This window comes from Carassius auratus, unplaced genomic scaffold (assembly GCF_003368295.1).
Source record: "Carassius auratus strain Wakin unplaced genomic scaffold, ASM336829v1 scaf_tig00001402, whole genome shotgun sequence".
Classification (NCBI taxonomy): Eukaryota; Metazoa; Chordata; class Actinopteri; order Cypriniformes; family Cyprinidae; genus Carassius; species Carassius auratus.
In genome coordinates this window covers 44,166-67,796 of record NW_020523357.1, presented here as the reverse complement: position 1 = coordinate 67,796, position 23,631 = coordinate 44,166, and the positions used below count along the sequence as shown (strand labels likewise).

The 23,631-nt window shown below is 35.5% G+C and overlaps 1 protein-coding gene across 1 annotated transcript in view; it reads left to right on the top strand.

Moving 5' to 3' along the window:
* Positions 1–427: 427 nt before the first annotated feature.
* The window catches only part of LOC113069323 (cilia- and flagella-associated protein 58-like), a 61,680-nt gene continuing 38,476 nt past the window's right edge, over positions 428–23,631 (top strand). Inside the window, exons 1-11 of the mRNA XM_026242324.1 lie at positions 428–552; positions 1,668–1,928; positions 2,063–2,211; positions 2,443–2,599; positions 3,463–3,657; positions 3,969–4,106; positions 5,943–6,102; positions 10,734–10,816; positions 12,690–12,881; positions 20,032–20,193; positions 21,776–21,922. Coding sequence (XP_026098109.1) covers positions 547–552; positions 1,668–1,928; positions 2,063–2,211; positions 2,443–2,599; positions 3,463–3,657; positions 3,969–4,106; positions 5,943–6,102; positions 10,734–10,816; positions 12,690–12,881; positions 20,032–20,193; positions 21,776–21,922 — 1,650 coding nt within the window. The 5' untranslated portion in view covers positions 428–546. The remainder of the gene's footprint in view (positions 553–1,667; positions 1,929–2,062; positions 2,212–2,442; positions 2,600–3,462; positions 3,658–3,968; positions 4,107–5,942; positions 6,103–10,733; positions 10,817–12,689; positions 12,882–20,031; positions 20,194–21,775; positions 21,923–23,631) is intronic.

Sequence of the window (23,631 nt, the reverse complement as noted above, 5' to 3'; positions counted from 1 at the left end):
TGTCCTTGTGCAGTAATTAATGACAGTTTAATTAAAACATTTTAAAGGACACTTGGTCATAATAATCATTTGTCCCATATTTGCTGAACTCACCCTATGTTACACATATGTTTAATGGAACTCGGTGATACTGACGGCTGATAAATATCGTTCACTGCTCTTTATTACAAGGCGTTACACTGTGTAAAGCTGCCACCTAGTGTAAAGAACAACACAAACAAAGCATGATTCAAGCACTAAAACTTTGATGAATATTTACTGATTACTGATTTGATGATATTTACTGATTATTCTTCATTTCCAAGTGTCTTCTCCCTCTCGTAAAATTATGGAACGCTGTGTCCCGTTATAATCATTTTATGAGGCACAATAGTTGAACCAAACTGCTCAGCGGGTCTTGTTTGCCAGGCAACGAGGACGCGTATCCCTGGTGACCAAAACAGTGTGTAGTGCGTGTTGTTAAAGCAAAACACGGATGTTACAGTTCAATAAATACAAAACAACAAGATCTTGCTGCGTTTAAAAGAGGAACGACAAACGACCATAATGGAGGTAACGTTATGTTGATCTGACACTGTGAGGAGTGACATAACAACTAGGACTAGATCTTAGAATAAGACACTGCTAGAATATAGTGTTTGAGATGCTAATGACTAAGTTAACGTTAGTTATTAGCATTTCAAACGCAAACGTTACATTTCTGCTGTGGTCCCAGTGAAATATCTTAATATTACATTGCACTATATCCTAAAAAAAATGTATTTCGCGTTGTTACAGTTACTTTTTTAAAGTAGTCTAACGTTACAGTCAATGCTAGATGAAATACCTAAAATATTATATAACGTTACTCTAAATAAAATTGCATTTTATAAGTTAAAATACAAAATACGAAAAAACAAACAAATACAAAACAATTTAGTTTTATGGAACCTCTTTTTATGAGACTTTACCAGTTTGATAAGGTGATTTTGTTTTTTTAGGAGTAGGCCTGGGCTACATTTGTTTGTCATCATTGTTGTAAACATTAACAGCTTGGTTTATGGTTTATAAATTCAGATAGTGGGACAGATATTTATAATTTTATTTGAAACAACATCATGGAAAATTATCAGAAAGTGTCCCATTTTAACCATATTCGTTATTTGCTATTTACCTTTACACAAGGATAAAAGCTTTATTTATTTCTACAGCAAGGAAGTGCAAATTGAAAGTAACAGTTCTTTTACTTTCTTTCTTCAACAATTATTTCTTCAAAAACATGCCTTATAGGCTTTTTACCCTATCAATCTTTTGTAAATCTTGTAATCGCTCAGAGATCTGAAATAATGATTTGAAGGAATGATTGATCGCAATTAATAAACTGAATATTTAGATGGATTAGACAAAGCTTCAGTGCATGATTCCTTTCATTAATTTCTGTGATGTTTCTGCAGTGAAATCTCCAACAGCTGTATTAACACCAGCACCTTCTGCCTCCTCTTTGTTCTTTGTGTTTGATCATATATTTCAGTTCTGTATGTCATCAGCAGTAACTGTAGACTTGCAAACTGTTACAAACCTGCCAGACTCTCTTCAGCTCTTTCAGACTCTCTTCAAACATTGGTACATTGTTAGCATAGGTCCTCAGTTACCAGTCAACTTCTTATAATTCATCTTCTGATTTCCAGACTGAGGAAAGCACCTTTGAAGCCCTGGAAACAGACATCCAGGAGGTTTTAAATGAGTTATTAGGAGATGAAAAATTTGAGAAGTTCCGTGTGGAATATGAGAAGATCGCCAAAGCTCTGCAGAAGTCCCACGAGAACGAAAAGAGACTGATGTCCAAATGCAGGGAGCTGAACGCAGAGATAATGTCCAACACCGTCAAAGTATCTACAGCCTTGAAACTAGCTGATGAGGATCAAGCCACAATCACCTCTCTTAAAATGGTACATTAGCCTGAAATTGCTGCACTCTGAAATGGATGTTGTGCTCAGAAGTAAACATGATGTCCTCATCTTAGGCTTAATTTTACCACATTATTTGCCCTAGAAAATTATCTGTTTATTTTACTGTTGATTAGGAAATTGACAAGGCTTGGAAAATGGTTGAAGCTTCACATGCAAAGGAGTTGCAGGCAAAAGAAACAATCCAGAAACTGAAGGAGGAAATAACCCATCTCAACAAGCTCATTGAAAAGGGAGCTGGGGTCTCTGAGGGCCAAGAATACAGGTGAACAATGTACAACTTTATGTTCACTCTATTCTCCGTTTTTCTTTTGATTCTGGTAGAACAGAGGCAGTTACACGCTTTCATCTTACAGATAGGTTTTCTTTTTTTAAAATGTGTTTTTTTTATACATAACTATGTGCTATGGTATATGGCCCTCAAAGGACCTTTTTGATGTGTTCTGGTGAGGATGGAGAACAAGGCTTGTTCATAAACCTTTGTGAATGTGTCTAGCATTGGCGATCTGTTAAAGATCAAAGAGGACCTGACCAGTCAGAGAGACAAGCTGCTGTCAGAGGTGGTGACTCTCCGGGAGAACCTCACTAAAGCCACTGATGCTCAGCAGGAGATAGAGGCTGAGAAGAACAAAGCCATGGACACAATTGCTCAGGTATAACATAAAAAACATAATGTATGACACCACTGCACTCTTAAAGATAAAGGTGCATCATGATGCCATAGAAGAACCTTTTTGTCTAAATGGTTCCATAAAGAACCGTTAACCTTTCTGTTTCACAAAAGGCTCTTTCTGGCAAAAAACATTCTTCAGATTATAAAAAGGTAAGAAAGAGACGGTTATTTAAAAAGCCTATGACTGAGTGGTTCTTTGTGGAACCAAAAATGGTTCTTTTATGGCACCACTGTGAAGAACATTTTAAAGCACCTTTTTTTAAAAGTGTTGGTCTTGTGATAACTTTATGTGAGTACCAGAACATGCAAAAACATGAATTCAAAAATATATCAGAAATCAATATGAGCAGTGCTTAACTACAATTTTGAAAACGTTTTAGGATAAATGAAAGCATTTTTGTCTCAAATGTCCATCTGTGTCAGCAAATCAATATTTGAAATATGGTGTGTGGGGATTCTTACTCTTCAAACGTATAGGAATTTCTAGCAGTTTTTGTCTTGTATCTTTGTCCGTTGTGAGAAATGGAACATAAACCCTGTGAATGTGGCACTTAAACTTGTAAATTTGGACAGATTTGATTCCTCTGTCACTTCCCTGGCAAAATAAACTAGCTTAAAGTGTTTACTGTGCATAGCACAGTAAGAAAATCAATAAGTGGTCTGACAAACCACTTTAAACTCTGAATGTATTCCATTTAGAAGTGCTCGTGCTCCAAAAGTTAAAGCAGTGAAGTAATGGTCATTTGCACACAGTAGCTGTTGCTAGATAGACGGATGGATGGATGGATGGATGGATAGTGCCCATTGTAGGTATAATGGAACAAAACTCTCTGTATCTCACAGCTCCAGCAGGACATCCAGGTGCGTCAGAATGAGATTCATCGGGAAACCAGGAGGAAGGAGAAGTTGGAAAAAGAAGTGAAGCAGCTTCAAACTGACCTGGAGTCCAAACAAACGGAGATAAAATCACTGACTCAGCAGAGTCAGCGTCTGCAGGACGATCAGCAGAAACTGGAACAACAGCTCCAGGAACACAAAGTAAGGAACTCTGATCTAGGGTCATTGGGTGAAGAAGTGATATAAAGTATCATGAAAGTGAAGGGTAGGGCATCTTAGTTCACTGCCATAACCCTTACAGAAAACTTTCTGGAATAAGCACTGACTTTATGTAAGAGTTACAAAAGTTGTACATTACTGTATTGAGAACCTCTCTAGAGGGAGAGTTTGTCAAATTTAGCTAATATCTAAAAACATTTTTCAACTATTTTGTCATACGGAATAGCTAGGCTGGGAAAAAATGTACACACACATGCAGAACTTCTGAAAGTAATTTGTATTCTCTCTGACAGATTATAAATGAGAAAACCAGTAAAGAAATGGAACAACTCCAACATCGAAACACTAAACTCCAGCAGGATAATGAACAAAATGGCAACAGCCTAGAGCAGCTCTCCCAACAGAACCAACAGAGAGCATCGGACCTTAAGGTACACACACACACACACACACACAGAGACACATCTTTAATTAATTAACTAAATGTGGGCATACTATAGACCAATTATAAGAACTATAACCTCTAAATACTTTATTTATTTTACATTTTTGAAAAGGCATTTTACATTTGAGGCCATAATGTCTAAAGTCTGGTGACATTTTTATTCCTACAGTATCCTTATACAGTTTTTTTCAAGTACTTGCATTTTCAAAACTCTGCCTCTTTTTTCAAAACTTGAATTTTGAACTTTTTTCAGAACTATAAATCCAAGAAATGCATACACAGAATGTAAAATGGCTCACATCTCCTGCAAAATGAAGCACTTTTGAACACATCTCAAAAGCAAACATTTGCAACCATCTTTGTCATAATATTAATTCCTGTTCGGTTTTCGTGTGTTACAAAAAAAAAGTAAAAAAGTGCTTTATGAAATTGCAAAGGCTGAGAATTGGTGCATGGTTCTGCAGATTTGGTGTGTGGTTCTGGTGATTGAGTGTCAGGTTTCAGAAATTGTGTGATAAGTAAAAAAATGTGTGTGTATGCAATAAAAAAAAAAAACTGTACTTCACCTCATTCCTAGAGAGGAATGTACAAACCTCTACCCTACATTACTTGGCAATCAATTATAGACATCAAACTGTAGGCACGCACACACAAACCAACAGATTTATGGAGCTGCCCTCTTTAAATCTGACAAAATTGTCTCGCTCTTATATAATTAGAGCTCTAGAGGATGAAGAAGGCTTCCGTTCCTCTTCCTCTCCCGTCAGACTAGTGATGGATCTTTCCTGCTCGAAACTTCCGGCAGGCATCCAACTGAGTCACTGTGGGGGTTAATACAGCAAATGTTACATTTAATGAAATGCCCTGTATTCTCTTTGTTCTGGCTTGTATTCTAGTGGCTTGTTAGTCTGGTGGGAGATCATTGGGAATGAATGCACCTCTCTGCAGGATATGCTGAAGCTGCATTGTTAGGCATTCAATGTAATATGGGCACATCTTTTGTAGTGTAGTATTATTGACCAATAAGGGAACAAAAAGACATTCTGTTTCACACATACTGACTGAACACGTGAGGCTTTCTTTCTATCTTCATTATCTGCATCACTCTTGAGTGCGAGGCAAAGTCAACCTGCACAACAGTTCTGCAAACTAGATTCCCATTTCTAATTTACTGCACCTTGTTTGTAGTGTTGGCTCTCCCTGCTCGCCATGTGAGTCAGTGTGAATGAGTAATGATCGCAAACCTCATGTTGGCCACAAGGGGGCACACTTTTAGCATTCCAGAGCATTCTTGCTCCTAGTACATGTACATGTGTTCAGCTTATTCGCTGGCAATTATTATCTTGTGTATCTATTGGCATTTATATTAGTCAGTCAGTCAGTTATTCAATTCGACAGAAGCATAAGTGTAAAATAGCATATAAAAATTACCCTTTTTTCTAACCTGGATTCATTATATTGATCAAAACAAAAGAGTTTTCTGTGACACTAAAGACTGGAGTAATGGCTGCTGAAAATTCAGCTTTGTGCCACAGGAATAAAATCCAAAATGCTATTAATGAAATATAATAAATAGAAAAAGTTATTTTAAATATTACTGTTTTAACTGTACTTTTGATCAAATTAAATGCAGCCTTGGCGGGCATGATAATTTTTTTTTTTCAAAATCATTAAACTTTTTACGGTAGTGTATATATTTGATTTATGAGTTTTTAAAGGTTTTCTGCATGCACCTGGTTGTTTTTAGCTAGTGATGTCTAGTTTGGGCTTCACATGTACACACAGCGACATACACTAATGGCTCGTGTCCTGTGTGGTCCAGATGAAAGAAGAGGAAGTAACCCAGCTGAAACAGGAGATCACTAAACTTACCAAAATGAGAGAAGGGGTGCAGAGGAGACTCAGACAGATGGAGGAACACAAAGTGGAGGTGGAGAATCAGAGAGAAACACTGAAGAACCAGATTACTGGACTGGATAGAGGCAAGAACATACACACGCACACACATTTACCCACAGTTGAACTCTACAGCACAAATGTATTATTTAAATCTGTATGAATATGAAATGACACTGTAGTAAAATTAATTTCCATAGTTATACATTTATTCAAATTCTTTGCAATCCCATTCGCTCTTTACCACTGTACTGGTACTGTACTGTCCAGCCTACATTATTTCTTTCCATGCAGGGTCTAATTTATTTAAGCGAGTCATATAATTGACAGCAGAATTTGTGATGATTTTTGTTTTTATGCAGCCAAGCTAAGAAATAAGACATTTTGAAATCATACTGGTCACTGAGCAGCAAATCCGCATATTAGACTGATTTCTGAATGATCATGTGACACTGAAGACTGGAATGGCTGCTGAAAATACAGCTTTGTCATCACAGGAATAAATTATTGTTTACAACATATTAATATAGAAAACAGTTTTTTTTATTGTAGTGATACTTCACAATATTTCTCTTTTGCTGTTTGTTTCATCAGATAAAAGACTGCTTTGATTGGGGTGACAACCTGCACAAAGAGAGGTTGCAAAATGAACATTTTAAAACTAAATTATGATGACATTATGAAACCTTGACTGACATTATCAAGAAGACTTGAGTTAAGACCTCTTTTCCACATCTGTTCGAAAGCCATCATCTTCATTTCTTTGTTCTCTTTCTTTTTTTTCTAAACAAAGGTAATACGTTCTGAAGAAAGATAAAGCTGAGAGTAATTACATTCAAACAATGGATACATGTAGTTCAATTTATTCTAATTTTTTTTTTTCATTTGACCTCTTTCCTCTGCTCTCCACATGTCTGATTTTCATTTCCACCGGCACATACACGGTCCTGTTTGTCTCCTGTTCTTCCCTGTTGATATGAAAATCTAGATAGCGGGTTTTTGGTAAGATAAACTGTTGTTTACTAGACACAAGCTTCTCCACACACAATGATTAAGAACCAAAGAGTGTTTTTGACTGGCTACATCTTTTTAGGATTTATGTTGTTTAGAGGGCCTATGGCTGTCGCAGAGACAAATGTGATATACCTATTTCTGTTACATTGTAGCCTTAAAAACACTTACATCACACTCACATAATGCTTGATTTTATTTGTCAATAAAACATTGACATGTGTGACACAGTAGCTCATGTCAAACCTGTTAATTTATAGTTAAATAAAAAATATTTCCTTGCACACCCCCAAAGGCGCTGTGTGTGTGCTTCAGTTCCAGTGTCTTTAGGGAAATGAAACATTGGACTCTGGGGGTGATAAAGTGACCTTAGCCTCTCTGTCCAATTCATGTTCAGAGCTAAGACTTCTTATCTGGAGGCATAAAATGGTTTGTTTATTTGTGCTTTGTAAGGTTGAACAGGGGTGATATAACGAAACAATAAAAAGGGGAAATGAATGGAGCGAAATGGAATTATCTATCAAAATCAGTTTGTAAAGCAATGTTTATAGGATCATGCGGGATCATGTTGTAAATCAGTGAGTTATGACCCAAAAGGGTTGTGGGTCTGTTCTAAAAAATGTTGTGTAGGGACAAAGCGACAAAATAATACCAATAGATAACGGATCCAACCGTATAATTGTGCATAGGACAGCAAAAATAAATGGGTCTATCAAATTTTAAAAGCCAGGAAGACTTATCAAATCTATTGTTGTGCACTTCAAAGACAAATGTGTCACTTAAATGTATCACCTAATACAAAACCCCATCCTGAACGTTTAGCCTAACGTTTGTTTAAGGCTATATTTATATGTTACCCTCGACCATAAAACCAGTCTTAAGTTGGGCTATATTTTTAGCAATAATGAAATTGAGAGATTTTTCTTTTATGCCAAAAATCATTAGGATATTAAGTAAAGATCATGTTCCATGAAGATATTTTGTAAATTTCCGAAATATATCAAAACTAAATTTTTGATTAGTAGTATGATTAGCTAAGAACTAATTTAGACAACTTCTCAGAATTTAGATATTTTCTTACAATCTCGGGATCCATATTTTCAAATAGTTGTACGACTTATTTTATGCAATGCAATGCAATGGGCCATGCGGGTCATAGTAATATTATTATTAATAATAAAGCAGTTTGAATTTAATATATTTTTCAGTATGTTTAGTTATGTAGTGCTACTATTGTTCTAGTCATTAAATAGAATATTTAGTTTGGCGGGTCATGGTAATATTAATGTTTTAATCTTTTAATCCAGTGCAATCTTTACTAGCATTTTTGTAACTTTTATACAGTAGATAATTTGCAAATTGACGTCCAGTGTAAAATCTGAGCTGTGAAGCAAAACCATTTGTAAACCATCATTAAAGAGATCCATGTGCTTATACGTTTAAAAGATGTGTAAATGTTTCATCTTCTAGTAGTTTGTGACATACACCTGTGGTAAACATCATATGATCTGAATCTGTTCTTTGACAGATTGGTCTCTCTTCTCTTGCTTCTCCCCACCACACTTGCTCACTCCATCTTTCTTCTTCCAACCACTATGACCTCTCACCAACACCAGCATCCATTACCCCGATGATAACCATGATCTGTCCATCCCAGCTGTGGATGTGGGTCCTAATGGCTTCAGCTGTGTCTGATTGGCTAGATAGCACAGTGGTAAAGATCTGGTCTTGTAACCAGAATGCTGCAGGTAGAGCCGGCAGCGTTGTGTAACTGAACACAGCTCTTAGGTTGCTGCAGTGGGACTGTCCCTGTTGGTCACTTTAGATCAAAACATTGGCTAAATGATGAGATCTGTGGAGTGTTGGTGCTTAACCTCAGTCTTATCTTCACACCATACAGTCTGCACTGCTCAGGGAAACCCTAGGGCCAATGTAGCTGGACACTTCCGTCAGTCTCATCAATTATTGACTATCAGACCTGTAATCCAGAGAGCTTTGTCTGAGTAGGTTGTTAGTGGAATTGCTGCACAAAAGACAGTCCTTCTGCTATTCTTTGATGTGAATGTAAACTTTCAAGGAATCTTTTAATGTGGCTGTTTCGTGATGTTTCATGTGGCTAGAAACTGTTTCTTGTGCTCTGTTCTTAGGAATCATCTTTACAGTGGATCTACAAAGATGGTTTTGCTTCAAGACCTTTGTATCAAGAAGCTGTTTTCCTCTGAAAGCTGAATATATAAGCTTTCCATTGATGTATGGTTTGTTAGGATAGGACACTATCTGCCCGAAATACAACTATTTGAAAATCTTGAATCTTGAGGGTGCTAAAAAAATCCAAATAATAGAAAATAGTTTTTAAAGTTGTCCAAATTAAGTTCTTAGCAATGCATATTACTAATCAAAAATTGTGTTTTGATATACTAACGGTAGGAAATTTATATAAAAATGATCCATGAGATGACCTTTACTTAATATCCTAATGATTTTTGGCATAAAAGAAAAGTGTATAATTTTGACCCATACAATTTATTTTTGGCTATTGCTACAAATATACCCGTGCTAATTATGACCGGTTTTGTGGTCCAGGGTCACAAATAAATAAAAACAATATACTTTATAATTATATTAATATTTATAATTTTTCCATCATGTAATCTGAAAATGCTGTCATCTGCCTGGTTTATTAAATGAGAAATATTTGTGTAAAAATACAGTAAAAGTTTCTTGGATTCATAGGCTTTGATGTTAACAACAAAAGAGATGCAAAATGATGTTAAAAACAAAAGAGAAAGTTTTCTCCTCCCCTTTAACGGTTGTTCCGGCTATTAATTTTGCTCTTATCTACTACAGGGTTTATTGCTTCTTATTATTTTGTATTTAGCATGTTTTTCCCTGCCGTTCTAAGATCCAATTAGAACTCACTGTAACATTTCTTCTCATTTCTTTATGCACTTTGGAATTGCTAAATATGGAGAGGAAATAGTACTGTATGTGTGGAAGTTTCACAGAATGACAAAAACAAAACCTCCTTACTCTGCACTTAATTTATCGCAGTGTCCTTGATCCCATCTGCGCAGTTTGACAAATGATCAGACTTGTCATCAAGCCAGTAATTTATAAAGAAATCCTCATATTAGTGAAAGTCTCCAGGCTCTGATTGGTTGGTTCGAACGGAGGGTGTTTGACGGCTGATGGATGGAGCCAGAGCCCTGTTGTCATCTTAATCGGGGGTTTCCACTGTGATGGATGTGGTCATCTTAATCAGGGTTGGCTGGGTGATTGATGAGATGGGCTGTGACAGCGGGGTCAGTGAGCTGGCCGTCCGAGGAGAAGAGGAGGCGGGGTCATGTGAGGACAGAACATGGAATGGCCATTTCACATGACAGCACGGCCCCGCAATGTCCACTCATGCACGGCTGCTCGCTGATGGCCGCTACACAGTTCCGCTAATCCCCGCTCTTTCATTTAGTCTTTCCATGTCCCAGTTCTCTTTTCTACCTTCTTATGCCTGCAGCCGTATAATGGGCTTTTTGAATTGTGTAATTATTTTACGTTGGTCCTTCACAGACTGTGGAAAGTGCTTCTGAAAACAACCCTATTAGCGGAAAGCCTTTTAAAAAGAAAAGTAACAATTAGCACTATCTCCCGCTGGCTTTGAAAGAAGAACTAAAAAATAAATAATAAGATCTTTATTTTCTGTTTTCCTTAGAAATGGAGACTGCAAAAAAGCAGATGGATATGGACAAGAAGGCTATAGATGAACTGGTGCGAGAGAGGGACATCCTGAATAAGGTGTGTGTGTGCACACGTGTTTCTAACTTCTAGTGTTTTTCCTTACCAAATGTCTTCTGATGAAATGTACAAAATGTAATAAACCCACCTTAATTTTAAAAGCTTTGATAACTTTTATTGATACAATTGTATTTATTTTGATTATTATTTATTATTATTATATATTTATTTAGGCTATTTAATTAAATAAATAATAAATCACATAATTCATCAAATTAATCACACACACAAAAAGCCCCTAAAATCTTTATATATTTACATAATTATTTGTTTTTAATGAAATATATCAAATAATTCATCAAATAAATCCTACACACCCACAGTACACATCACACATTAAATGTAATGTAAAAAAAATATGTATATGTTTGTTTTTATTAATAAAACAATATGTCAAATAATTAATCAAATGGATCACAATCATTAAAAAGCCCTTCAAATCTTTATTTATTTAGATTATTGTTTTGTTTAATTAAGTGGTATATCAAAAAGATAAATGAATCACGGACATAAAAGGCCTAAAACCTTTATTTATTTATTTGAATTATTATTTCATTAAATAAAAAATATATAAATTCATCAAATAAATCATACAGATAAAAATCCCACAAACCTTTATTTATTTATTTTGATTATTATTTAATAATTAAATTATATATCAATTAATTAATTCAATGAATCACACACCAAAAAGCCCCTTTTTTGTTTACTCAGTTTTATTATTTGATTCATTAATAAAAAAAATTAAAAAATAATAATAATCAATTGAATCACATAGAAAATCCCCCTTAATAAAGGATAGTTCACCCTCATGTTGTTCCAAACCAGTAAGACCTTTGTTCATCTTCGGAACACAAATTAAGATATTTTTGATGAAATCCGAGAGCTCTCTGACCCTACCATTGACAGCAAGGATCCTACCGTGCCATTTTGGAGAATATTACAATGCATGAATGTTCTTTCCTCTGCACATAAACAAGGTGCAGTGTATACGTGTTCTGTCAGCAGCACCATGCACTTGAATTGTTTACATGCAGAAAAACAGGTGCATACATCGTGATATTCTCCAAAATGGCGCTATAAACACGGACGAGAAGAATTGTTGAATAATGTCATTATTTTATTTTATTGCGCGCAAAAAGTATTCTCGTAGCTTCATGAAATTACAGTTAAACCAGTGATGTCACATGGACTATTTTAAAGATGTCCTTGCAATGTTTCTGTGCCTTGATCGTGGTAGGACCCTTACTTTCTATGAATAAAGGTTAGTAATAAATTCTTTTTTCGGGTGAACTATCCCTTTAAATCTGTGTTTTAGCTCTGCTAGTTTGAGTGATCTGATCTTAAATGTTTTGGACGTGCTTTGGATGTCTTGAAACTAATATTAATTCCCAGGTAAGCTTTTCGGCGAGTCTTTATGATTTATATTTTTATCCTTAGGGTTAATATTCTGCAGCGGTTCTGCATTTTCACAGTACTTGTAGCTTCCCCACGCTGTTATGATGCACAGATGGATTTCAGAAAACAAGAGAAGGTGCATGATGTTTCTGCTGACATGCTGAATATTGCATTGCTATTGTGCATATGAAAATAACAGGATATTCATATTTAATTGCACAGGAGACACTTTGTCTCACAAACACACACACACACATTGTGGCATACAAACACAGCTTTTGATATCAGCTTACTTAGGAGAATCATTCTTTTGATCTATTGAAAAGCAATATATAACAGAATAAAATCATCCTATTCTCAAGCTCGTTTTTTTTATGTTTGATTTCTGAGAATCTTCAGTCACTTTTGCTTAGTATATTTACAAATTAATCTTTTGCATAACCTCTTTGTGTCGGCGTGTGCATGTTTCTTCCAGAATATGATCAAGGCGGCCAATGAAACAGACAAACAGCAGACCATTGTTAAGCTACACGAACAGTCAAAGAAGAGTCTGGAACAGGAGATTTTAAACTACAGGGATGAAGCCCAGAAACAGCGAAAGATCATCTACCAGCTGGAGAAAGAGAGGGATCGCTACATAAACGAGGCCAGTGAGCTCACCAAGAAGGTACAGCACACACACACACACACACACACACACACACATACACATACAAGTTTGCCATTGCTTAGTGAAGGATTGAGATTGTCACCTTGAAGTTAATTTTGTTCATTTTTAGCCATATTTTGACGTTAATGTTATCATACTAGTGTCTGTATTTTTTTTTTTTTATTTAACTTTTTTTTTTTTAGAATGATTTAGAGTGAGACAAGCTAAACAACCAAACATGATGTCACTTTCTGAAGGATGATGTCATTAATGGTGGCTTTTGTTGTAGGGATTTTACAAAAGAGGATAGAAAGTGAAATTGAGGACAGACGAAAAACCTACAAAATGACTATAAATTTAAAGACAATCTTTAAAAAAATATTTAAATTAGAAAAAGGTAAGAAAGAAAAAAGAATCTATCTATCTATCTATCTATCTGAACATTGAGCGTAAGCTATAGTGCCCTCTGTGGCAGTACTGAGAATGCAAGACATTATTGCACAGATGTATATTGAATTTGATCCCATTTCAAAACACAATAAATTAAATATTGCTTGTGTAGTTTCATGTATTTACATTCATACTTGCATAAAGTATGTTTAAGGCCTAAGAGTGACATTTTTTTAAATCCCCTCACATTTCTTTGTTTTACAATGTTTTACTTTCTAAGAGTTGTTGAGAGTTAAAAGAGTCTCTTGGTTTTTAACTTGTAATCCCTGAAGGCATTTCTTCACTCTGTAGTACTTTAGCATGCTTGTGTGAGTCATCTTACTGATGACTATATAAAACTGTTGCTATCGCAACAGAGCGATGTGTGTGTGCCGCTCTAAACATACTTCAAGCCAGAAACTTCTAGGGACTTATGGCAAACTTGTTTAGGTATAATGGGCAACTATGAAGTTAAGTCAAGCATGCCATGAACAACATAATTAGAAAACAGTCTTATTGAGTCAGATGTTTAACCTTTTTTAATTACATGATGGTATTTCAACTTTATATCGATAAGCTACATTTCTTAAAGGGCCAGTCACCCAAAAATTAAAATTCTGTTATCATTTATTGTGCCAACTTCTTTTGTGTTCCATGGATTAAAGTAAGACATACAGGTTTGAAACTACATATGGTGAGTAAATGATGACAGGACTGTTATTTTGGGGAGAACTATTCCTGTAAATGAGCTCTGCAGTTTGCTTCATTATCTCACCATGACCTTTTATAAGAGAACTTATAACATGAGAAAATTACAGTTTGGCTAATGTGTCACCTGCTATTCTCAGTTAATGTGTCATTCATTTAAATAACATACTTGTGGAAATGCATTAGATGCATAAAAAAAAAATAAATAAATAAAAAATAGATGACTGATTGGCCCAGTAATCACTTAGTAAGACTTAATTTGCTACTAGAAAGTTTTTGCTGCTCTCAAGTTATTCCTTTAAATTAAATGATTAAAACCATCTGTTGAGGCTTTTTTTTTTTTTTTTTTTTTTATCTGAAAGCTGTGGTGTTAATTATAATTACAGACTATGATGTAATGGTCATTACATTTGTACTAAAAATATCTGTCTTGAACAGTAGTCCAGAAAAAAATCTGTATTTTTGTGTGTGTGTGTGTGTGTGTGTGTGTGTGTGTTGACACACCCCTTAGCATCCTGGCATTTGCCCTGACATTTGTTTTCTCATGTTTTATGTTGAGAAAGTGCACTGCAGCATGAACAGGAGGATTCAGGTTTACATTCAGCTCCAGGCACATCCTCTAACTCTCTTTCTTGGACAGATAAGCCCAAAACATAATATAGTCCATATAATAGTGTTCCTGTTTCTGTGTAAACTACCTGCATCTGCTCTGTAAAATATTGTCAGGATTTTACAAAAGTTAACAAGTGTTTTTTTTTTTGCAATAAAATGATCAGAAATTTAACTAACCTAACCCTTACCCTAACCCTAACCCTAAAGATGTAACCCAATCCCTACCCCTAAACCTAACCCTACACATAATTTATTCCTAAAATCAGTGGGAAATAATAACTGATTGACAAGGGTGTAGAAGCACCTAACCCTGGTTTTAAAGACCGTGTTGCAGGGTTAATTTTTCAACAAATTTGTGCAATTTGCTTGTTGGTAATAAACATTTAAACTGTTATCCATTGTATTTTATGTTGTTGGGTATCACAAAACGGAATATAGGTAGGTACCTATAGGTACCTAGGAATAGATAGTAGGTACTATCTTACAGTGGTCTCTTTCCCACGCAATGCATTGCATTACCACACCATGGGGAGAGAATTTACCAAAGCCCGCCTTGAGAGCATTGAGACTAGTGACTAGAGAGAGACGAGTAGTAGACGAGAGTATTCAGATAGCGCAGATTATAGATAAATAGATAAATACACAGATATAGATAGATAGACTAGATATATAGATAGACAGACAGACAGGCAGATAGATGTCGACCAACAGTTACCAAAACGCACTCACTTCCCTACAGCACAAGCTTCCCTGCCAAACACAGCGACAGACACGCAGCTACGTTTGCAACAACATTTCCACCGGAGGAAGCGTTAAACGCTTAGAAACGCCCATATAGCTAGCATGATGCCTTCTATTTCTAGATGACAAAGACATAGTTTACCAGTTCTACGACACTATGATAAAGGTTACCGGTACTTATCTGAACTAACGTCATGATCACTGCCACTAGATATAAAGAAAACCTTGATTTTTCACTCGGTGCTATTCAGTGACAGTAAAAAAATATATATGTGTCGTTATTGTGCTCTGCTGCTCGTAGACTAGCTCCAGTGCTCATTGCTGTATTGCTAAATGATAGCAACTCACCAGGACACTTCACCAACTCTCCACTCATTCTCCTCGTACCATGCATTTAATTGACTTTGACGGACATCAGTTCTTGGCAATTCCTCATTTGCCCTCTCATGTCTGGCAGGTTTGAAATTATACGGCTGCGGGCCATCATACATGTTGGCTCTTGTCACCTCTTCCTCATCCCAGTCAGTCACTATAGTTCTGGTGCTGTGTTCCAGGCAGGTTTTTGAGCTCGTAATCACTATTTCATACCATGACTAACAACTTTGTACTGTTCCAGGCAAGTTACGCCAAACTTTCTGAGTGCAAGGAATTATAGCTAGATTATTTATTTTATTGCGTTACATTGACCTAAAATCGTTTTTTCAACGTGTACCACTTGCATGAACACTGCGTCCGTAGGCGGTATTATCCGTAGGGGCTTTCTTTGTTGTTTTGCGTGCTATGTGACGTCGGAACTCGGAGTACATCGATCTAGTACGAGTTCACGGGTGGGAAGTCACGGGTTTGACTGCTGTTACAGTGCACTTTCACGAGTTTAAGGTTGGAAAAAGGTTGCCTGGAACGCGGCATCATACTAGGCTGAGGCTACCTTTCCTCCACTTCTCCCCAACATGACGTCATCACAGAGTTGCGTAAAAAAAAAAAGACAATTTTTGAGACATTTTAAAAATGATATACATATCTTGAGTGATTTATGTACCCATTAATCGAAAGTGGTGGTTAACCTCCAACATGGCCTTTAAGTCTAAAACCGATATTTCCTGAAAAGTTATATCTTACTTCTGATTGTTGATTGGATCAACAAGGATTACAGTGTGAACAGTGAAACAGACATACTGTTTCTATCTATAGATTCTGCCTGTACTCATAGCACTCCTTATACTGTCTTACACACCGAACAGTGCAAGAGTTCGCCTTCATTTTTTTTTCATTTTTCAGCTACATGAAGTTTGTGTTGCAGAAGGTGTTTATTTTGGAACATCTATCACAGTTTCCTAGGAACCAGAGGCTATTTGAGGCACAACATCGCTTTCATGTATTCAGCATTGCTAACATTTGCTTTCTTTCAGAGAGATTTTTTTTGAAAAGTTAATAATCTGATTCCAGGTAAAAAATGCTCAGCCGTAAGCATTAGTAAGCCGCGTGTTGAAAAAGCTCTTAGCTAATGGTTTTGAGATTGCCTCCTGAGATCTGACTCCACAACTGTATCTTGCTAGTACTTTGCAGAGAATAAAAATTCTTCAGATTTAAAATAAGAAACAAGGTTCAAACAATCTAGAAGCTATTCGTTAGCATTCCCATTCAGCTGTTGCAGGAACTGTGCAAGAATGCCGTCTTTGCTCTCAAGTCTTGGAGACATTTCATAAAAAACGTGTGTGAGTGATATTAAACATTTATTTGCAGTATTATCTGTTGCCCCCTTCACACACTAGCATTGCATTACATACATTAGTTATTTAGAAAACAGCTGTCTTTACCAATGTAATGAACTGTAGATCCTCAGTCTGTAATTTTTATAAGGCCAGTTCATATCATCGCCAGACTGTCTCATTATATTTCACAAATGTTCCACCATCAGTAATGGCATGTTATTTATAGAAAACTATTAAGGGTGATTATCTTTTAGTCCTGAATTATAAGACTGATAAAAATGTCTTAGCATTTTATTGGTGAACCTTTAAAATAATGAGAGCATGTATGTTCTCCTATATATCTGTACATTAAAATTCCTTAAACATTATTTATTATATATACAGTACAGACCAAAAGTTTGGACACACCTTCTCATTCAAAGAGTTTTCTTTATTTTCATGACTATTAAAATTGTTGAGTCACACTGAAGGCATCAAGGGCTATTTGACCAAGAAGGAGAGTGATGGGGTGCTGCGCCAGATGACCTGGCCTCCACAGTCACCGGACCTGAACCCAATCGAGATGGTTTAGGGGTGAGCTGGACCGCAGACTGAAGGCAAAAGGGCCAACAAGTGCTAAGCATCTCTCAGGGAACTCCTTCAAGACTGTTGGAAGACCATTTCAGGTGACTACCTCTTGAAGCTCATCAAGAGAATGCCAAGAGTGTGCAAAGCAGTAATCAAAGCAAAAGGTGGCTACTTTGAAGAACCTAGAATTTGACATATTTTCAGTTGTTTCACACTTTTTTGTTATGTATATAATTCCACATGTGTTAATTCATAGTTTTGATGCCTTCAGTGTCAAAATAAAGAAAACTCTTTGAATGAGAAGGCATGTCCAAACTTTTGGTCCGTACTGTGTGTGTATATATATATATATATATATATATATATATATATATATATATATATATATATATATATATATATATATATATATATAAATAACATTATTATACAAAATCTTGACATATAACTAATTGTTCCTTTAGAAGAGGACGTGTTTTCATATACTAGAATATATAAATGTAATGTAAAGATATGGTACTGTAACGCTATTTCTCTTTTGACTTTTTCTAGGTTAGATTGTTTGACATCTGACATGATTGATGTCTCTATGCACTGCGGTGCTCCACACAATCACCCAGTGGACAAAACCAATGTATTGTCCTATAGGATGACATTTAAGGGGATAAAAAAGTATGACTTTTGCCAGGTTCAGATCAGTGAATTTAGCTAGATTTATAGAGGAGGTGATGGAGAAACTCTATGGTCTTCGCAGGTCTGATTTATAAGGCCCCGGAGCTGACTTTGAATTGTGAGTTGCTGAATTTAAGCGAAGTGACTGGTGTTATTTTCTCATGCTTTGGTTGATTATTTACTCAGTACTTTCAGAAGGGCTGAGTATTTACAGCCAGTGGACTCATCTGACACATGTGCCGTTATTATCTCTACAGACACAATGTGTTTGGCGTGTATGTCTGAAAGCTGTTGTCAAAATATCACTACAGGACCTATTTAATCCTCTATGTACATTAGTATATGTGAGTTTGAATGGCATTGCCTTGGACACATTCTGCCATCAATTTAACGTCCTTTTTAAATTCCCTTGTATTTTTTAAGCCTGTGCACAGGGCAAAGTAAATATATTTTTTAGTGTTGTTTCAATCAAACTGCACTGAAACTGTATTTTTTTGTGCTTTGATAAATGCAAAAGTGAAAAGGTTAACAAGAATGGGCAACTATTCAGACTGCAGTGAAATTCAATAACGGCAAGTTGTTTGGTTGTCTAAACTTCTTCTGATGTGAATATATCTGAGTTAAAGAAAGCAAATCAAAACATGACATGTGAGGAGAAAGGTAAAGGCAATTCTGGGTCTGTATTTGCATCAGTGCAAGGTTGCATAACCTCTCGATGAATAACATAAACACTTTTTCAATATTTTTGCAGAAAGGCGGTATGAAGCAGCAGGCGGCAAAATGAAGTTGCCACACATTATACCCTGTTTTGAACAAAATCTATGGGAGCATCAGCTTTATCTTTCACAGATAAAGAAATCATACATTACAGTGGCCTGCCTTTCTTTCAAAACATTCTGAACCTTTTTGAATCGAAGCCCCCCAGTGTCCAACAAAATATTTGAAAGCCTCCTGTATAATATTAACTATACATTAACTATAATATATTATTAACAGAAAGAGTGGTGAGTTGAATTCATTTGATTATTTCAGAAGAAATTAGTGTTCTTCACTAAAAACAACAGCTATTGAAGAATAAATAAATTTTGACTGATTGTATGTTATTTACTCAATATTTTTGACTGTAATATGCATTCGGGAATTATGCAATTGTGTGATGACCTTAGTTAAGAATTTCATCTATAATGCTCTATTTAAATAAAATGTATCTCAGTACTTGATTTTGTGCTGATTAGAGTGTTAGCTTGGCAACATGTTAACTTTATACTCTATAGAGCTGTTTAGTCGTGTTGTTAATTTGTAATGCTAATTCGCAATGGGAACCCTGGGGAAGTTTTGAATGGCTTTTTAGAATAGTGTTTTTTGATTTATGAGTAAAATAAGGTTTGTGTTTAACATATAAAGTGACTGTCATGTTTTGTTCTACAACATAAATCATATGTCGTGACTTAAACATACATTTTAAAACAATTCTGTGTTCGGAAATGCTGATTTTCTTCCTGGTTTTAAGATTACAATCTGAACAGATATTTTTGAGTGTTATCCAAGTCTGTTTTAACGGTGTGAGCTAAATATGTGTGCATGTGATTTTACCGTTGTACTCTCAATCAAGGTAGGATGCTTAGAAAGTAGCTGCTTTGTAGACAACAGAGAAAGGTTTCAAACAGAGCTAAAGACTAGTTGTAGTTTTCCAGATTTAACCCCACTGTCTCTGTCTGTCTTTTCAGGTTCTTGAGAATATTGAGGATATTAAACTGAAGGAGATGCATATATTTGAGTATAAGAAGGGAATCGCAGAAGCTGAAACAAAACTGAAGCAGCAGCAGAACCTCTATGAGGATGTCAGGACAGAACGGAACCTCTTCAGCAAGAATCTGATTGAGGCCAAGGTAAGGGTGTAAATATGTGTGTGTGTAGACCTTCATCTTACAGATCTGCTCCCCTTGAGCATGAAAGCAGACATAGAGGCCAGTGGATCCATGGGATGACTGCTTTGGGAAATTCGCCCAACTGAAGCTTGTGTAGGGGGGTGTGAACATTAATCTTTGTCCGGGAAATCGCCCCATTTGCAGGAAGTCTGAAATAGCAGGTAGCCTCCCTGCTGTGTGGCCTGATACGAAAGTACATGAATGTAGCTACTAGCTACACAAAACACATTTTCACGCATTGATGCATTGCGAAATGTGTCAGAATGCAATTCAAAATGCAACACAAGTTGCATTCTCAGCACTGCCGTGAAGAGCTCGAAAGTGGAGAATTAGTGTGAACTGTCATCTTCTATATAGTCACTTTTCTCTTTCAGGTCCGATACTGTCATGGTTTGAATGTCTACTGCCACTTCTGATACTAATGCTAAGCAAGTTAGTTAAAGAAGAAGTTCATCATGAAATGAAAATGCTGTTATTGCTCACCCTCATGTCTTTCCAGTATGTTTCTGGCTTACGTAGAAATTGAAATAGCTAAATTTATCCAAAAGTCATGAAACTTTAATTCCTCATGAAAGTCCATCCACTGATATCCGTAAAATCTAAGTTTAGTGGCCTTTAGTCAATGTCTATTAGCTTTGAAACCATCTGTATGCTAATATTCTCCTACAAACCTTACCGTTATATGCACTACTGTTTGGACTTGTACCAAGGCTGCATTTAATAAAATAAATAAATAAATACATTTAAAAATTAAATTAATAAAAAATCATTCAAAATAGCTATTTTCTGTTTTAATATATTTTAAAATGTAATTTATTTGTGTAATGGCAAAGCTGAATTTTCAGCAGATCTAGTCTCCAGTGTCACATGACCCTTCAGAAATAATTATTTATATTGATTTAGTGCCCAAGAAACATATTATCAGTGTTGAAAAAGTTGCTTTAAACAACTTAATATTTTTGTGAATTTATAATTTTTTTTCTGGATTTATTTGTCCCTGCTGAATAAATAAGTGATAAAAAAAGAATAATAAAATAAAAGTTTTTTTTTAATTTTTTTATTAGTAGTATCTTTTGAATTGTACTATATGCATTTATGCATAAAAATGCATACAGTATTTTTCTTTCAGGAAAATGGATCAGTATATTGATGACTAAGCCTGCATTGCACAAATTTTTTACCTAATTAAAATGACACATGCAAACCGCTAGCAAATCAAGATTCATAGCTGTGATACGAACAAAGTCTATTGCCTATATATATAATATATATATAAAAAAGGAAAAACCTGAAACTTTCTGTATCAATAGAAAATGTCAACACCGGAAAGGAAGCCTTGAAAGCAGCAGTAAGAAACTCAAGTGGAAGACTTATTTTTCAGGTCTATAAAAGACTGTCCTTTGTTGTCAGTTTTTTGCTGATGACCCATTCCTGCTGTGTTCTGAGTGTGAATCTGCTAGGGTGGTTGTCTACCTGTCTGCCCAGCTGTCTTTCTGTATAAGTTTGGCCAATATCTAACACACCACCCGGTGTTCACTTCTAGGATCAGAACGCTGAGATGAAACGCAAGGTGAAGATCGTGAACCACATGTTCGAACAGCTAAAAGATGAAATCACCACAAAAGAGGTGGCTCTAGACAAGGAGCGCCAGGAGTTCCAGCGTGTAGAGAGGGAACGGGAAAATCTTAAGGTAACCCATTTCATCCTTCCCTGCCACATGTCTCTCGCCATCTTAGTTCTGTATACTTTCAAATCTAACATTACTATGCTTAGTCAGTATCCTTACCAGGCATGATGGGAAATGTTTTCAATGAAGCATGTAGTAATGCAAAAATTGTATTTTAAACCAATGAGATTGTACAGATGGGCTTTACAGTGCAAAGTGCAGAAATAGAAACCAACATATTTTACTTCTTTAGCTGGTGATAGGGTTAGGGTGAAGTTGATTTAAGGGTAAAGCTGATTTTCTTTTTCTTTTTTTAAGTGATATACTGGACATTGTCCTCAAAGGTGTTCATTTGTGGTGCTTGAAATGACCAGACATCATAAGAAAAGTAACCTTGCATTCAACTTCGAGGGGATATTTTTCATAATCCTTTTATTATTACTTTTGAGATCTTTGTGCTTATTAAATACAATGGCATGTCTCTTCTTCTCTGTGTCACAAGCTTTCAATATCACCCTCACAAAGGATAATATTGGAATATCAAATAGGACGGCACACAAAAAGGAAAGAAATAAAAGAAAACACAAAAGATCACTCCATATTTTATGACAGAAATTTAAATGTGAGTTCAGAGAGGGCTTTGACTCTGTGCACTTTCAAATTCAACATCTGACATGAAAGACTTAATGAATATGCAATGCTTTTTGGCGGTTATTGGAGTTGTAAATTATATATGACCTTGTTCTGAGGTATAGACTGAGGGGTGTGGTCACAGAGAGAGAGAGAGACGAAGCGAGAGAGAAACAGCTTGAGTATGTGATTGCCCAGCTCTAACAGATCTAAAGTAGCCAATAATCTTAGTTTAGCTCTACATGTATTTTATAATCCACACATGCATTATGGACCTTTATGAGAAAATACATGCAGCAGTGGATTTATACTGTGGGGTCCAAACATCTGAGACCACAATGAAATTAAGTGATTATTAAAAATGTATTTATTTAACACTGGAACGCATAAGATCAGTTTGATTTATGGACTATTTCTCATTAACATAATTCAATTTCTTGATATTCCACATATTCTTCATAAGTAAATGAGCAGCAGCAATGCTATTCATGTACAGTATTTGTCATAGGTTTGGGAAAAATAAAAATGTTCATATAATAAATATCCTAAATTGTAGTAAACTTTGACTCATCATTCTATTTTTGGTGATTCGTTTTTTATAGTATTTAATTCTTAATTTATTTTTAAATCATTGTTGTGTTGACCTTGTTTGCAAGGATCTTAGCTAAATTATCAAATTTCTTACATAATTTCTTACATAAGCACACATTAGTTATAGTTTTAGTTGTACTGAATTGAAAGTGAACAAAAACATTACAGAAACATTTAAATATTTGTGTATAATCAAATCTTTAAATAAGGCAAAACAGAAAAGAAGCCTTTTACTTTTAAGTTCAAATAATAAAATGTATTGAAGCTATAAAATGATATATATAAAATCATACTATATATATATATATATATATATATATATATATATATTGTACAGTGCCTGTGTGTAATACATGTAATGTAAAATGTTAAACCAAGAAACCAACATAAAATCTCTTTTGGACCCCACTGTATGTTAATACTGTATCTGGAGCACGGTGAAATCGCTCCATCAGCCTGAACAGATTGTTTCAGGGGAGTGTGGTCCAGTGGTCCGAACAGATGGTTTCAGA